General features: G+C 44.8%; 1 protein-coding gene across 1 annotated transcript in view; it reads left to right on the forward strand.

The window, feature by feature from the left end:
- The first annotated feature begins 6,020 nt into the window (after positions 1 to 6,020).
- Positions 6,021 to 15,378, forward strand: part of MED13L (mediator complex subunit 13L) — a 168,459-nt gene continuing 159,101 nt past the window's right edge. Inside the window, exon 1 of the mRNA XM_033075785.1 lies at positions 6,021 to 6,159. Within this exon, the coding sequence (XP_032931676.1) occupies positions 6,088 to 6,159 (72 nt within the window). The 5' untranslated portion in view covers positions 6,021 to 6,087. The remainder of the gene's footprint in view (positions 6,160 to 15,378) is intronic.

Genomic DNA, 15,378 nt, shown 5'->3' on the forward strand with positions numbered 1-15,378 from the left:
CTACAAGCACTCCTCTTCAGAATGAGTTGGGTACCTTTGGTGCCTTCCTTTCTGTCAGAGTTCCTTCTCTGTCCATCCCACTCCTCCCTGCTCTCACTGAGCTCCTGCTGCTCCTCCATCCATAGCAGTCAGAGATGATATTTTTTTCTTTCTAGACAGCACAAGATTGTCTATCTCCCCTTGCCTGCCACTGCTTCCTTTCCTGCCTCTCTTCTATCTTCTGCAACACAGAGAACAAGCAGCTACAAAGATAATTTGTCTGTTTTTGATAAAAATATGGGAGCAGATCTGCTCCTGAGTCAGCTTAGACATCTCATTCTTGTCATTAGAACTCGAGTATTAACTTGAACTTTTTCTCTTCTCACTTTCCTAATGATGTGACCTTCGGTTAATGGAAGTCCTCTACAACTGTTTGCAGATTTCTTTCAACATTGTCTTGGAGGTGGAAAAACTTCCCCAAACTGGCTTTCCAGGTCATTAATCTTTCTTCAAACTGCTCCACAACAGGCACTGTTAGTACAGGATTGAGCCAAGCAAATAAAGTAATTTTCATGGAATTTTCATGTGTATGACTCTCAGGGGGATGTGGAACCCTTGGCAAGGTTGGCTGATTCAAAGACCTCGCTCTGATCACCGGCAGGACTTAAACTGTGGGTCTATGGACAACTGCTCTACAAACAAACCTTTTACTGATGTTTCTAATTTCCTTCTAGAAGTACCCATCCCTTCAGAAAATCAATATCTTGTTTTAAAACTCAGATAACTTTTTTAAAATTTATTTTTATTTTTATCAGGAGTAAATAAACCCGCTAATGCAGCTATTCCTGTATCTTAAAAAATTAAAATGAAAGTGTGGGGTTACAGGCAATCTGTATCAGTGTTTAGAAAAAGAACTATTGGGTATTGGTTTGTTTTGTAAATTTAAAAAATATTTTTATGTCAAAATTAGATGTTAATTAAGAAAGCAAATTAGTTTGGCTGGTTTGGTTTTGGTTTTCTTCCCTCTTAACTCTCCAATTTATAGAAGTAAATTTTTATGGTTTAAGAACAAAATAATTTTGAATTGTTGTTTATAAACACGTGAAAAAAAAATGCAAGTATTGAATTAATTGAAAAACACTGAAGAAAGTTATGCAATGTTATAAAAAGTGGACAGTAAGACCACTGAGAACATATCTGGAGTGAGGCTGCTCAGCTGTGCTGTATCATGAGAACACACAAAAAGAAACTACATAAATCGTGGTCAAAATCTTCTAAAATTCTGTGACTTTTAATCCTTGCCAATGAATTTACTTCCTTGAGTACAATTTATTTAAGGGCAACCCAAGAGCAGGGGGCAAACAGAATTATTTTATTTTTAGCTTTTTGCTGTTAGAGCAGTTGGAGATCGTTTGCTTGTGTGGTATTCTTAATTTGGGTATCATATCATCCTCCCCTCCTTGTTCTTTCCATTACTGGGGAGGAAAACACAGAAAACGGTAAAAATAACACTTGATTAAATAAGACATGAGACAATCCTTAGTGGTACTGCAGCCAGTGGACTTTGTTCTAGTGAGTAACCATAATGTTCAGCTAAAATACATAGAAATATGTTTCTCCTGGAATTGAATTGTCTTTGTCGTGGAATGTCCAATGCTGCTGAGTTTTGACACAGACAAAGCTTGGCTGAACTCCAGCTCTGCTCCTGTTGTGAGAAGGGCCAAATTCTGCACCCAGAGCTGGGACAGCCCTGTCTGAGCCTGCTGCTCCAGGATCACTCTTTCAATGAATTCCATGTACAGCAAAGGGACCAGACTTTGGGACAAAACAAAGCCAAGTCCCTGTTTGCCATTCCATCTTTGCTGGAGCCTCCTTGTGACACCTTTGTGTCTTCCCCCAGGTCTAGTTTGAAGCTTAAGCAGCACCTGCTGGTGAAAACAAAGGCTATGGAAGTGCTGAGCCATTCCCCTGGAAGAACAGGTTTCATCATTATTCTGAGCTCTGGGGAAGTTGTTCTAGAATGAAATAAGCTGGGCTATCATTGTTTCAAGTAATTTTGTCAAGGTGAGGACTGGCTCATTCCCAGCTCTGTGTGCTGAAGGCTGAGTGTGATCCAGCTGATCTCCGTGAGCCTGGGAACTTTCAGTGGCTAAACTTTGGAATTGCAAATTAATCCATTGGCAGAATTAGTTAACACTGTATCTTCCCACTACGGAAAAATTATTATTTTTATATAGTAGAAACCCCAATGTTACTGTTCATGTTCATTGATTTTTGAAAAGAGGTAAAAGATAACATGGAAAAAAAAACCTGGAATGTCCTGAGTTGGGGAACACGTTCCACCACATACCATCTCAGGTAATTATGCACGAGGAAGTGTCACTTGTGTGTGATATCTAAGTGGAGCAGTTTCTGTTTGAAGTAGCGCTGCTGTCAGAGACAGAAGGGAACTTCCCCAGCTTAGTACTGGGAAGGGAAGGATTAGACTCCAATGATTACCCTTCTCTGTGATAACTGAATGCAATAAAAAGTTAAGCACCTGGCAAAGGGTACTTGAAAAGAAATGTTACCTGGTTTTTTTTTCCGTTTAAAGCCAAAATGGGCTTGGCAGCACAGGGCCATGGTCAAAATGTGTGACCGGTACCATTTCCGAAATGCAAGAACCAACTACCCAACCTCAGAACATTGCCACAATTGCCAAACAGGCTGTTGATTTACTTTACATGATTTTTAGTAAAGCTAAAATAGGGGAGATTTAGATTAGATGGTAGAAGGAAATGGCTTATGGGGAGGATGGGGAGGCTCTGGCACAGCTTATCTGGAGAAGCTGTGGCTGCCCCATCCCTGGGAGTGTCCAAGGCCAGGTTGGATGGGGCTGGGAGCAACTTGGGATAGTGGAAGATGTCCCTGCCCATGGCAGGGGCTGACACTGGATGGACTTTAAGGCCCCTTCCTACCCAGGCCATTCTATGATTTCACAATTTTTAATTTATGAAGTATCTAACATTCATAAGACTACTGGAAGGTGGCCAAAGCAGCACAGTATGAGTATGTTAACATTTCTCCTCGTGAAAATGGACCTGAGTCATCTGTTAGACCCCACATTTTCCTGACAAAATAAAGCATAGTAAGTCATCATTACTTGAAAGATCCAGATAAGAGGAATGGTGCTGACTGGAAACACCATTTGGAGATAAGCAGCATATGGAAGGAACAGGAATTCTGCAGTGTCCAATCCTGCACAGTGTTTATCCAGATAAGTAACAGCATGATTCACAATTCCAAAATATTTTCTGTAATAAAAAATAATATCTTTTTTCATGGTAAAGGATATTCTTTTATTCCAGAAATAGGATGGACACTTCATAAAATGGTTTGTTGTCCCTGGGCCTCCTGTAATGATAGGATGGGTGCCTGGTGCTGCAGTGGAGTTACAAAGGCTGTACTATTTTAATACGGAAGGATGTGGTTTGGGGTTGGTTAATACACATTGCTTGACATATTTACAAGTGTCAGATTGTGTTCTCTGTTTATAAGACTTGTGCCAAAAGGAAGGGGAGTAACATGGGCCAAAGTACTTCCCTGATTGCGGGTGCCAGGATGTAACAAGCAGTTTTGAGGCTGTGACACTTAGACTGAATAAATTACAATTGTAACTGAACGTGAATAATTTGTATTTGAAAACATTTTTCCTCACTGTATAGGCCAAGTCTCTGCAAGACAGAATTCCTGCTCAATATGGCAGGGAAGGGATTGCATGGATCATGGATTTGTCAGAGGAAACACACGCACCCAAAGAACTCGGAGCTAGGTGGAAATTTTCTTTTGGCTGAAAATTCCGTCTCTCCCTCTGTGTACGTAATTCAGGTGAATGTGATGCCTGTTTGTGGGAGAGATTTGTTACCATGAGGTAAATCCAAACAAACTCCAGTCAGCCATTGCAAGAGATGCTAATCTTAATTTATTGCCAAGAAAAGTAAATTGCAAAAAAGACACTTAAATGAGATTAAAATCATTATAAAGGAAAGCTGCCATTGAGCACAGAGTGAGAACTTTTTCCACTGAATCACGTCATTGAAAATGTGCTGCACTTCTGTATTAAAGCTTAAGCTGAAATGCTCAATATCTTCACCTGTTAAGCACAATATTTGCTTTCTACAACCTGTGGAACTCTCCAGTCAGGGAGAAAGTCAGGCAGGTGAGCCTAAATCTGCTCCCACTGGTTCAAATCAACAGGTCATTACAAACAGTGAAAATGTTATTTGTGATGAATTATCTGTTTTAAACCGAGTATCTTCTTGCATGGTGCTGAATTAAGAGTTGGACTCCGTGATCCTTGTGGGCCCCTTGCAACTCAGGATATTCCATGGCTCTTCTCCAGACCATTATTATTTCGGGAATGAATTTCATTTCTTTATCTAACTCAGGTGTTTTCGAGCTCTCTTTATGAAAACTGATGCCACCAATGTCTTTGAAGTTGTTTCAGGCGGGCAGCTCTGGGGCTGTGCAGACAGAACATGGGGCTCAACACGGCTATGAACGAATTTTGGGGCGTTTTTAAGACTCTGAACACTCTCAGGTGCTGGGGAAACCCTCCGGTGAACCGTGGAAGGTCCGGGACCGTGATCCTCCGTGACTGGAAACCCGAACAGGACACGGTCCCCGTGCCACAGAATATCCCAAGGTGGAAGGGACTCACCAGGATCATCCAGCCCAGCTGCTGGCCCTGCCAGGGCCACCCCAACAATCCCACCCTGTGCGTTCCCGAGAGCCTGTCCAAGTGCACCTGGAGCTCTGGCAGCCCCGGGGCCGTGCAGTGCCCGAAGAAAAAGAAAACCTTTCCCAAATGTCTGGCTAGCACAGCTGGTTTTTTTGCTTTTCCTTGATGGCTAATAAAAGAATTCTGTCTGGTTCAGAGACAGTATTATCCGTTCTTTATTTATTTGGGGGAAGGGTGGCGGGGGGGAAGCGCCCCTTTGGGAAACTTGTAACATCACAATGTGAAACTCTGTTTCACCTTCTCCAGTAAGTCACTGGTTTTCTTATGTCCTGCGGTACTTCGTGAGTTTTAAGCGGTCCCCAGGGAGCCCGTTCAGTGCCCGACCACCCTCTGGGTGAGGACCTTGCCCTGCGGCAGCCGCAGCCGATCCCGGGGCGCTGTCAGCGGCCGCAGGGAGCAGCTCCCGTTCCGGGGTCGGGGTCGGGGTCGGGGTCGGGACCGGGACCGGGACCGGGACCGGGACCCCCCCGCGGCCCCGCCGCTCCCGAGCGCCCCCAGCGGGCGGCGGGCGCAGCGCAGCGGCGGCGGGAGGCGCCCCGGGGCCGGAGCCCCGCCCCCGGGCCCGCGTCACGTGGTGCAGCGCGGACCAATGGCGCGGCGCGGTGCGGGCCCGGGCGCCATTGCTGTCAGAGCGCAGGAGGCAGAGCGGGCGCGGAGCTGCGGCCGCCGCGGGCACGGCCGGCACAGCGCGGGCGGACAGCGCTCACTGCCCGGGCCGGGCCGCGCCCGCACCGCCGTCACCCCGCGGGCAGCGCCGACGAGGCGGCGGCGCCGGCAGCGGGAGGAGGAGTAGGAGGAAGAAAACACCATCCACGCACAGCCAGCGGCGGCAGCAGCGAGGGGCGGCCGGGCGGGGCGGGGAGGGGACACAGCGCCCCCCGCCCGCCGCCGCCTCCGCACGGGGCCGGGACCGGGACCCCCCTTCGCCTCGCCCGCACCGCGTCCCGCACGGACCCGCCGCCCTCCGCGCGACCCCCGGCTGGGGGGGGCCGCACCTGGACGCGGAAGGGCGGCCCCGGGCCCCCCCTTCCTCCTCTTCTTCTCCCGGCCTGGAGGAGCGGGGGACGCGTCCCCGCTGCTTGCACCGGAGAAGGGCCTCCCGGCTCGAGGATTATCGGCGCGGGGGCGGGTAGCGAGGAGCAGCTCGCCCGCCCCGGCCTCGGCGCGTCCCCTCCCGGCCGCGGGGCCCCGCGGGGCCGAGGGGCCGGAGCGCGGCGGCCGCCCCGGGCAGTGACGGGGGTCGCCCCGGGGGTCGCCCGCCTTGCCCCTCGCCCCCCGGCCGTCCCCCCAGACATGCCCCGCCGTGGCGGCCCGGCTCGCCGAGGATCATGACTGCGGCGGCGAACTGGGTGGCGAACGGGGCCAGCCTGGAGGACTGTCACTCCAACCTCTTCTCGCTGGTGAGTGAGTGAGCGGGCGGTGGGCGGGTGGGTGCCCGGGGGTGGCTCCGCGCCGGGTTTGCCGGTCGGGAGCAGCTGCCGGGGGTTTATAGGCAGGGCCCGGGGCTGCTCCTGCGCTGGCCCCTCCCCCGGCCCGGTCCCCGTGTTTATTTTGCTCCTTAGCGTGGTTTGCCGCGGGTCCGTGTGTCGCGCTCGCAGCTGGAGAGCGGGGAGGGGACGGCTCTGTGTCCCCTGCACGACCATCTTCCCTGGGTAAACAGGCTCTTCTCCCCGCCTCCCTTGGCACTCCGTGCCCTGTGCGCTTTGTGCCACCGAACCGGGGGGTTTTCTCTCCTCTCACAATGACAAACGCCATTTCAGCAGCGGCGAACGCTCATGTAGTGTGATCGTCTGTCGGACTTAGCTCTGGGCTCCTGTGACGGCGTGTCAGCTGCTGTTACAGCCTGCTCTCCTCTTTGCACACATCGTGCTTGGGGGCAAGAGGTTAAAAAAAACCCCAAACCTTTAAATTTTTTCTTCTCTGAAGAACAACGGCGGCTGACAGTAGTGTGCCGGATTATTTGCATAGATGCCGTCTGCCTATCTCACTGGGAACTTCCGACGTGGATTGCGTGGTTTAATGTTGCAAAAATCATGGTATCAGTTTTGGCTGGCTATAGATTGGCACTTGACATTTAAAATGCGAAAACAATTTGTGTGTAATGGCAAAGTCATTTGGAAATACCTTGCTTTATTTTACCTGGCACGCACAGGAACATTATCCCTTCTGTCTGGGCAGCAGCTGAGTGAGCGAGAGGGCTGCTGGATCATCGGGAGCCTTCCAGTGCTACAGGGATAATGTCGGAGGGGAGGAGGGACTTGTTCGGTGCGTGGTGTGGTGGAGTTAAAACCTTGTGATGCAACTTTGGGGGTAGCATGTGTGAAAGGGTTGTGGTGGGTGCCCCCTCCCCGCTCAGAGCTCTGCCAGAATTGGAGGTGGGTGCATATGTTCTTCTTCTGATAGAACGGAAGAGATTGTTTTTTAGCTCCCTTATGAAAATAAGGAGAGAGAGAAAAAAGGAAATTACTTATCAAATGATCAAGCTCATCGTTTTATACTTTTTAACTTTATTGTAGTATATTTTTTTGTCTCAGATTGTTTTTGTTTGGTTTATTTTTTTTTAAATCTACATATGTTTGGTGTATATTTTACATGTTTGGTGTGTATTTTGCTCGTACCTTCTAAGAATCTGGGACGAGAGCCGTAGCTGGAAAACTGTCCCAAGAGCTTGTTCTGTGAGAATGATACATTTCTTACTTCGGCTTTTTATTGTTATTTATTGTAATGTAAGTTTGTATCGGTGCTTCTGTTTGAAGGCACGTAGTAATACTTATAAATATGTAGCAGTGCTCTGTGCCTCGAGATGCAGGAAGGGTGATTTGGGGGATTGTTCTGGTGATTTTGACTACGCTGCACTTAGCCGAGGAGGAAAATAAATCGGGAAGCATGAAGGGGACAATCGTGTGTGGTTGTAGAAGGGAGGCAGTGGAGGTTTGCTCCTCGCAGAGTTGTGAAGTCCCCGTTCATTAATGCAGACTGGAGTGTGTGTTTGGAGAGGCGGAACTTCTCCTGCAGTTGCAATCTGCAAATCTGTCACTGTTAAAAATAATTGTTGGCATGCAATTAGCATAAATTATAAAGTGAAGCTATTTCATAGTTATTGTGGTTTGGTTGCTTTTTTTTTTCCCTCCCACCTGACTAGGCTAGGGAAATGTTCCATTTTAAATGGGTGTGCAATATCACTGAAATAAGTTTAACGAAATTCTTTTGCAAGTGGCTTTAATAATAATGAGTTTAATGTGCAACCCTTTAATCTCCCATGTAATTTTGTGGGAGGTATCTGTGCCTTAATGTGGTGCTGTGTATGAAACTCTGTTTTTATTTTATTCTGCCTCCACAAAAAAAAAAAAAAACCAAACCAACCCCAAAAAAACCTGAAAAAACCCAAACAACCCCAAAAAACAAATCAAATAGTAGTATTTTTAAAATGCAGTCTATATGAAAACTATTAGGAAGATCTATTTTATATTGTGTTAGGTTTTTTGGGGGGGATTTACGTAGCAGAGAAAGATATTGAAAATAGAAACACTGACTGGAAATATGCGGCCAGCACCACTGACCCTTTTACCTCACATTGTCATATTCATTTCAAAATTTATTAAATGTTAAAGCTACAGTAGTCTGGATTAGTAGTTAGAGAAACTTTTGCTAATCATTTGTGTTTTTAGTGTAACAACAAAATCTAAAGCAGTAGTTGATGGGAATCCATTCATTCTTTAGGAGCAAGGTAGATTACAAATATTTTGAAAATCGATTCCGCTATTAGAACTTGGGAGTTTTTCAACTGCAGACTTTATTTTGTGTGTGGATCACAAAGAAGTGTTCGTGACTGGAGAATTACAGTGCTGAAATAATTATAGTCTATCGTGATACTGTTTGTTCATGGTTAAAGAATATTTCTTGCCACAGACATTTGTTTTGTGGAAGCAGGAATGCTGTCTCCTTGCCCTGGAGAAGCCAGAGCTCTGTGCCAGCTCTGTCTGGTTGCTGTGGTGGATTTGGGCTGGTTTAACAATTCATGGTTTCTGTTTTTCTGTCAACTCCAGACCTGCTAGAGAGGTTAGGAGCCTTTGCTGCTTCAGAATCTTTTGATAGGAAGTGTTTTCTAAAAGCTTTTAGTAACTGATTCTCTTTTATCACTGATGTCCAGAAACTGTGGAGGCCCTTGGGCTCTGGGCTCAGAATGTGTCACCTGAGGGGAGGGCACGGTGTGAAGGGAAGGTTTTAAAGTTACCTTTGACTGTGCAGGTGCTGGGGTGGCAGAGCTGAGTTCCATGGCATGTCCCTCTGGATTGCAGCCTTGGCAGCACTGCTGTGTGTGTGTGGTGTTCTGGAAAGTGGGTTAATGGTGTGCTCTGGCAGGCAAAAACCCCCAGCCAGACTGCACAAAGACATCCCCAGTCCTGCTCTGAGCGTGGAGCCTTTCCCAGTAAGGTGATGGAAGGGCTGGTTTGCATCTTTGTCATCAGAGTATTCCTCAAATAACTTGTTCAATCTGCTAGGTATAATAGCCTTGCTCATTAAAAATATGGTTTCTGTCTGAATTTGCTGATCCTAGCACAGCAGTAGGAAAAATTGTGTTTGTTCTCACTCTGTTTTTGCTGTAGTCAAAATGTCTGCTGCTGCTTCTGAAAAGAATGTCTGTTTTGATAAACAGTATTTAATAAGCCATTGTATGGGCCAGTTTATTTAAATACTAATTAAGAGCTGTCTAATAACTATTTAGAGACAAAATGTTCTGAGGTAATATGCTTTGTGTTAAAACTTGAGCCTCAGCTGGCAAGCAATCTTCCTGTGAATAATCCTTAATCATAAAAGTAGTCTTACTGAAATTAATTTGACTTTTCCTGTGAGTAAGGGTTACTTATATGACAGCAAGGGCTTGCATGAAGATGTTTCCTCAACTATCTGGCTTTGCTGCCATGGTGGATCCAAAGGCACAAGTCAGTCTCAGGAAACTGGGGTGAAGTTACATAACTCTGGATACACTGGAGCTGGAAAGAGTACAGCCAAGGGTGTCAGGAATGACCTGAAATTTGGAGGCGCTTTCATGGGGGAGAAAGATTTGGTACTGTAGGAATCTTCATGCTGGAAAAGACATGATTGTGTTCTTGGGAAGGGCGATCGGGTTACAGGAGCTACTGTGGAAGATGTCCCAAGTACTTGTATAAATGCATTCCCTGCAGAAATCCACTGCCAGAAGGGTCCAGGCAGTGGGAATTGTCTTTGTTTTTGTTTAAAAGGCAAAGTTACAAGCAGTGAAGGCCGTTGCTACTATTGCTTATTGCAGTTCACATTCAGGAACAGAAGCTGTCCCTTTTGATCAGTGAGTTTTGTTGGTATTTCTAGAATAAAATAAGAGGGATTAAAGCAACCTGAGGTGACATTTGGATTTTTTTCCTAAAGGTTTGTCATGGCATCAGAAAGTGAAGGCTGCAGAAGCTGCTGTGAGCTATTCCTTGGTGTTGCATAATTTTCAGTAAAGGACTTCATAGTAAATGTTGATTGCTCAATGCCTTCAGTAGTAGTGAATTAACCAGTAGTCCTTGCTTGTTGTGTTTTCATAAATGCAGTGCTCCGAGCAGTGGGCTGGGATTTTGGCATACTGGGTGATGTTACAGCACTGCACAGTGTCTATCTTGCTTGTTTGGAATTTTATGTAGGTGTGAATTTACATGCATAAATAATTAAGAAATGGAATTAAGATCTCAAGTTGTGCAAAAGTATTTGATTCTCTAGTTATCTTTATCCTGAATTTTATTAGGTAACAAGACAGAAGTAGAGAGATGACATTAGAAAGCTTGTTCACTTCTTGCTAATAAAAGATTATTTCAGGTTTTAAATCACTTCAGTGGTAGGTTTTTATTATGTCCTGTCAGAGTATTTGACAGTTTAATGGGATGTGCCAGGGAGAGGGATGGAAGAGAACAGACCCAGATTTGCAAAGAGATTGGGACAGTGGTGTTCAACCAGCATGCCCAGCTCCAGGAGGGGACTTGAGGGATCTGTTGGGTAACCAACCTTTTCAAAATATTCCCAAAGAAAATGTGGAGTGCAGGAGTGACATTTGCAGCTCACACTAAGTGTGCCCAAGCTAATCACTAAGAAATATTTGAGTGAGGTTTTCTTGATATCCTGAGTGTCTTGTGAATGCACACATTTCCTGGGGCTGGGAGTCCTTCCCCAGAGACTCTGTCCTGATTCTGGTGGCACTATGAATCCAGTGGTTTATTAGGGACATCAACACAACAAAATTAATACTCAAATATTAGGGTGATGTATTAAAAAAAGTCCTAGGTAACTGCACCTTAGGAACAAGAGTTTTGATTTACTGTAACAATATCTGGAAATAGATTTTTCTATTTTTCTGTGGTTTTAATACAGAATTGACATCATAACCCTAGTTCTCAAACACCCTCCCTACCCTGACTCGTTTGATCTTGAATTTTTTTGCCTTCTTCTGAGAGTGCTTCCTCATATGAAAGAATAAAGAAAGATCTACAGATAGAACTTTTTAATCCTTTCTTCTATTATTTTCCTTCTGGACAATGCAGGTCTTTTGAAGAAAATCTAAAGAAACGGAAGGTTTTGATCTTTGGAAAAAATAAGTGTGGTGCATATGAGATATATTTGCTGAGTGTGTTAACGTGAGTAACCTTGGTCATTAGATGAAGAAGGAATCTTTATGGATTTTGTTTTAATTTTTTTCATCTCTCTAGTTCTCAGAAGAGTTACATGAAAGGATATGTGTGTATGCAGATGCACTGCTTTTAAATACCAAACTGTGTCAGTGTTAGGGGGCTGTAGCACTTTGTGCTGGGGTGAACACCTGGGCTGGTTTGAAGCTTCTTGCTCACTGGGTGAGAATGCACCTGTTGTCTCCTCTTTCCTTGATCTCTCTATGGAATTACACCCACCTCCCCACCTGCCCCAGTCCACTTTTGCATCCTTAGTTGTGGCAGCACACTTCTCTCAGGGTTTGGGTTTTGCTCTGATCGGAGCAGCCATGCACCTACAAAATTTTTTCTCTCATCCCATGACTGGAATGGTTGGCACCTTGCTGCATTCCTTCATTTCTCCCTGCTGTTACACTTGCTCTCTTTGCCTTTTATTTTTCCTTGAGTGCTGTCCAGTGTATGCCAGGATCACCTCATTATAAATTTGTCCTTTGGTTTTTTTCTTCCAGCTGTGGAAGGTGACAGTTGATGTCCACAGACCTACAAAACCCCTTTTCCTGAGCTTGTGTAGGATCCTCTGGACAATCCAGTAACACTGGATAGGTGGTTGGGCTGTTCCCACTGTTGTTAAGGCTGACAAATGTACTTTGCACAAAACTTTGGAGTCTGTGTGTGCTCATTTACTGTTCTGTGGGTGAGTCGTGCACTTCGTTGTGTAGAGTCTGTCACGGTGGCATTTGCATCTTGTTGGTGCCATAGTAACACAAATAATAAGCAAAAATACTACTCTGACTGAAAACATGCTTGTTTTAGTATTAACTTGCCAGTTTTAAAAGTGCACAAGTGTTTCCAACAGAAGATCCCAACCCAAATCCAGAAGATTTGCTTATAAGGAGTGTGTGTTTACATGGGGGCATCTTTGTTCCTCAGACCAGCCTGTTCCACTGCTTTAATTTTGAGCTCAAAGTATTGCTTTAAAAATAGATCCTCTTTCCTTGAGTTCCCTGACATCAACTGGTACTTCTAAAGAGAAACCAGATAATAAAAATATTTTGCTCTGCAGACCTCAAAATATGACTGAAAGCTGGTGTTGAGTTCCCTGTGCACACAGTAGTGGAGTGAGAGCACAGCACAGGGATAAGGGGACTGGGATGCTGGAATGACAGCTTGTGTTGTTTCCTGCTGTGGCCCAGCTCATTACAGAGCTGTGCATTAGTGTGATCCCAACGCTGCAAAGTGATAACAAGGGCTGAGCAGAACCCGCTCCGATACCAGGGAGGAAGTTTAGCTTTTCACATTGGGAGGCTTCTCAGCATTTCCTCGTGTTGTAAGCAGCTGCCTTACAAATGTGAAAGATTTAAGCAGTTTTTCCTTTGGTTTGTGCCCTGAATTTTGATGAATTCTGACTCTTACTTTCTTCCTTAATCTGTAAAAATGCGTTATTTCTCATTGAGTCATGTGTGGCTTAATCCATGAGCAGAATTGCAGTAATGTGGAAATGTGACTGGACCTTTTAGTGGCATCCTTGCTTTTGTTTCTTTGAGATGGGGAATTTTATTGTGTGGTGCTGTTGTATATGGTGCCCTGAGGCAATATTTACATTTATGTGACTAACACAGATGAGCTCAAACATACACAATGACCTTGTCCCTATATTAAGGAATGTATTTAATCAGCTTATGAAAATGGAGAAAAATGGCTAGGCTTCTAAATTGCAAAAGTAATAAGGTGTGACACATGTATTTCTGTATCACTTCTTGTGAGGCACTTACCTCAGTTTTCTTTAATCAGCCAGTTGCAGCTCAGTGTATTCTTGTTTATGAAAATTATAATCACAGAGGGAAAAATCTGTGTTTTTTTCCCACCCCTCCTTTCATTTTTGTTCTTCCCCTTTCACTCTTCTTCCATGCCTTGGTGACTCCAGAAAGGTCCATAAATTCATATTTAAGCCTGGAGTGTGGAACTGACCTAGTGAAAATCTTTTCCCCCTTCTCTCTCCCAAGGCAGCTCTGTTCCCCTCATTCCTCTCTTCCCACCACGTTTTGGCAGTGGCATGGATTGAACAGAGATCAAAGTGGCTTTGTAACCACAATCCGTGTCTTAGAGAAGGAAATTTAAAGCTTGTTCAGTAAAACTTTATTTCATTCATCTTTTAGCTTTGAAAGAGCTATGCTGTGGTCAGGGCCTTGTGGTTGCCTGTTCTTATGACTCTGTATTTGCCCATAAAATACAATATTTTGTGAGAACAGAGGATTGAAAGCAAAATTTAAAGGAAAACTCTTCTTTACCTACTGACCAGACATTGGCAAACTTCCAGTTTTTGATAACGATGCATTCATAGCTGAGAACTATGAGACATAAGTTTCGAAATGTGTTGGTTTTTTACGTTATAGACTCTGACTTTTTACTTATAGAAGTCTCTGGTTTACTAAGAAGTTTTCAAACCTAGTTTAATATATCTACAGTCTCTTAGTGTTGGACTTTTATGAGTCTTGCTTCATGTATGTCTACTATGTTACTGGATTTGTAGGTGGCTCTGGTGAGACACAAAATTAGTTCCAAGAATATTTTTGTAGTGGCCATGTTAACTATTTTTATAAAAAAGTAGTTTCTTTGCTGAGAGAAAAGGTTAATTGATTAAATTACTTTGTTCTGAAAGAGCTGCTCTCAGTTTTAGGCCAGCATTTCTAGTTATTAATTTTCCATGTGTATTTTAATTTTTGACTGGAGCTCTCAGTGAATTTCCATAATTCCCTTCTGGCAGGAGGTGCTGGATTCTTGTCTTTGCAGGAATGACAGTGAGAGAGCTGGCAAAGTGAATTTACATGACCAGTCATGTAGGGGCTTTATTTACTACTTTCCATGTTACAGAAGATTCATACAGCAGGATTCTCCAGGTGGTGGGTTTTGAAGGGCTCAGAGATTTTGGCTGCTCCTGACAAGCTGGGCATTACTGGGTGTCAGTGATGAGGACAGGGATGAAGAACCAGGGCTGCAGGATGGAATCCCTGTGCTGTTCCTGCCTCCCTGTCCCAGAGCAGGAGCCTGGGCTGGGCCCCTTTGGAAAGGTAGTGAGGTGTGCAGGGCAGGGATGGACATGGGTTAAAATTGAGCTTGGCAGGGCAGGGATGGACATGGGTTAAAACTGAGCTTTGCTGGGCAGGGCAGGGATGCACACAGCTGTAAACCCGTGGGAGCTGCTGTGCTGCTCAGATGTGGGGCACGGGAATGTTCCGAGTCCTCGGTGCAGCTTTGTGTGTAATGGAAGAAAGGGAACTGCATTCTTTAACTCACTGTGCCAAAGTTTACTCTGCTTGGGTTGTTACTTCCTCCAGCCCACCCTCCCCCATTTTTTTCTGCCTGTATGTCAGATTACTTGGTTTGGGAAACAGCTGATAGTCCATTGTATGACTCTGATGTTTGACATTTCCTTCCTCTTTCAGTTTAAAAAAAAATCTAGAAAAGAAAGTTAAATTTGGGAAGAATAGAGAAGATTCCTTTGTTTTCTTGCAGATTTGCTTTTGTCATTTTTTTTTCACATGTTGGACTGCTTTTCTGTAGTCCAGCTTTCTCCAAGAGGGGACTTTTAAATTTGGAAAATAGGCAGTCAGTTCTGATTCTTTCTGAAGGGGACTTGCAAACCTCATCATTCACCCTGTCTGAAAACTAGGGAGAGGTACTCTGACTGCTTGCAACTTTATTTGCTTTTTTTTTTGTGCTGTTGAAGTTTACAGTGGTAGTTTCCATTTTATCTGCTTTCAACCATCTACTCAGAAGTTAAAATATAATTGATTCCCTTTTGTGAACAAACTGGCTGAAGTGATGGAGAACTCAGAAATGCCTTTCCATGTCTTTGACTTGAGCTGTGGGGTGGGTCACTACCTGAACCCAGGGTTTGGTAACATGAAAATCATTTCTTCAATGCCTACTGTCTTTTGTCTT

Source organism: Catharus ustulatus, chromosome 18, assembly GCF_009819885.2.
Source record: "Catharus ustulatus isolate bCatUst1 chromosome 18, bCatUst1.pri.v2, whole genome shotgun sequence".
Taxonomy (NCBI): domain Eukaryota; kingdom Metazoa; phylum Chordata; class Aves; order Passeriformes; family Turdidae; genus Catharus; species Catharus ustulatus.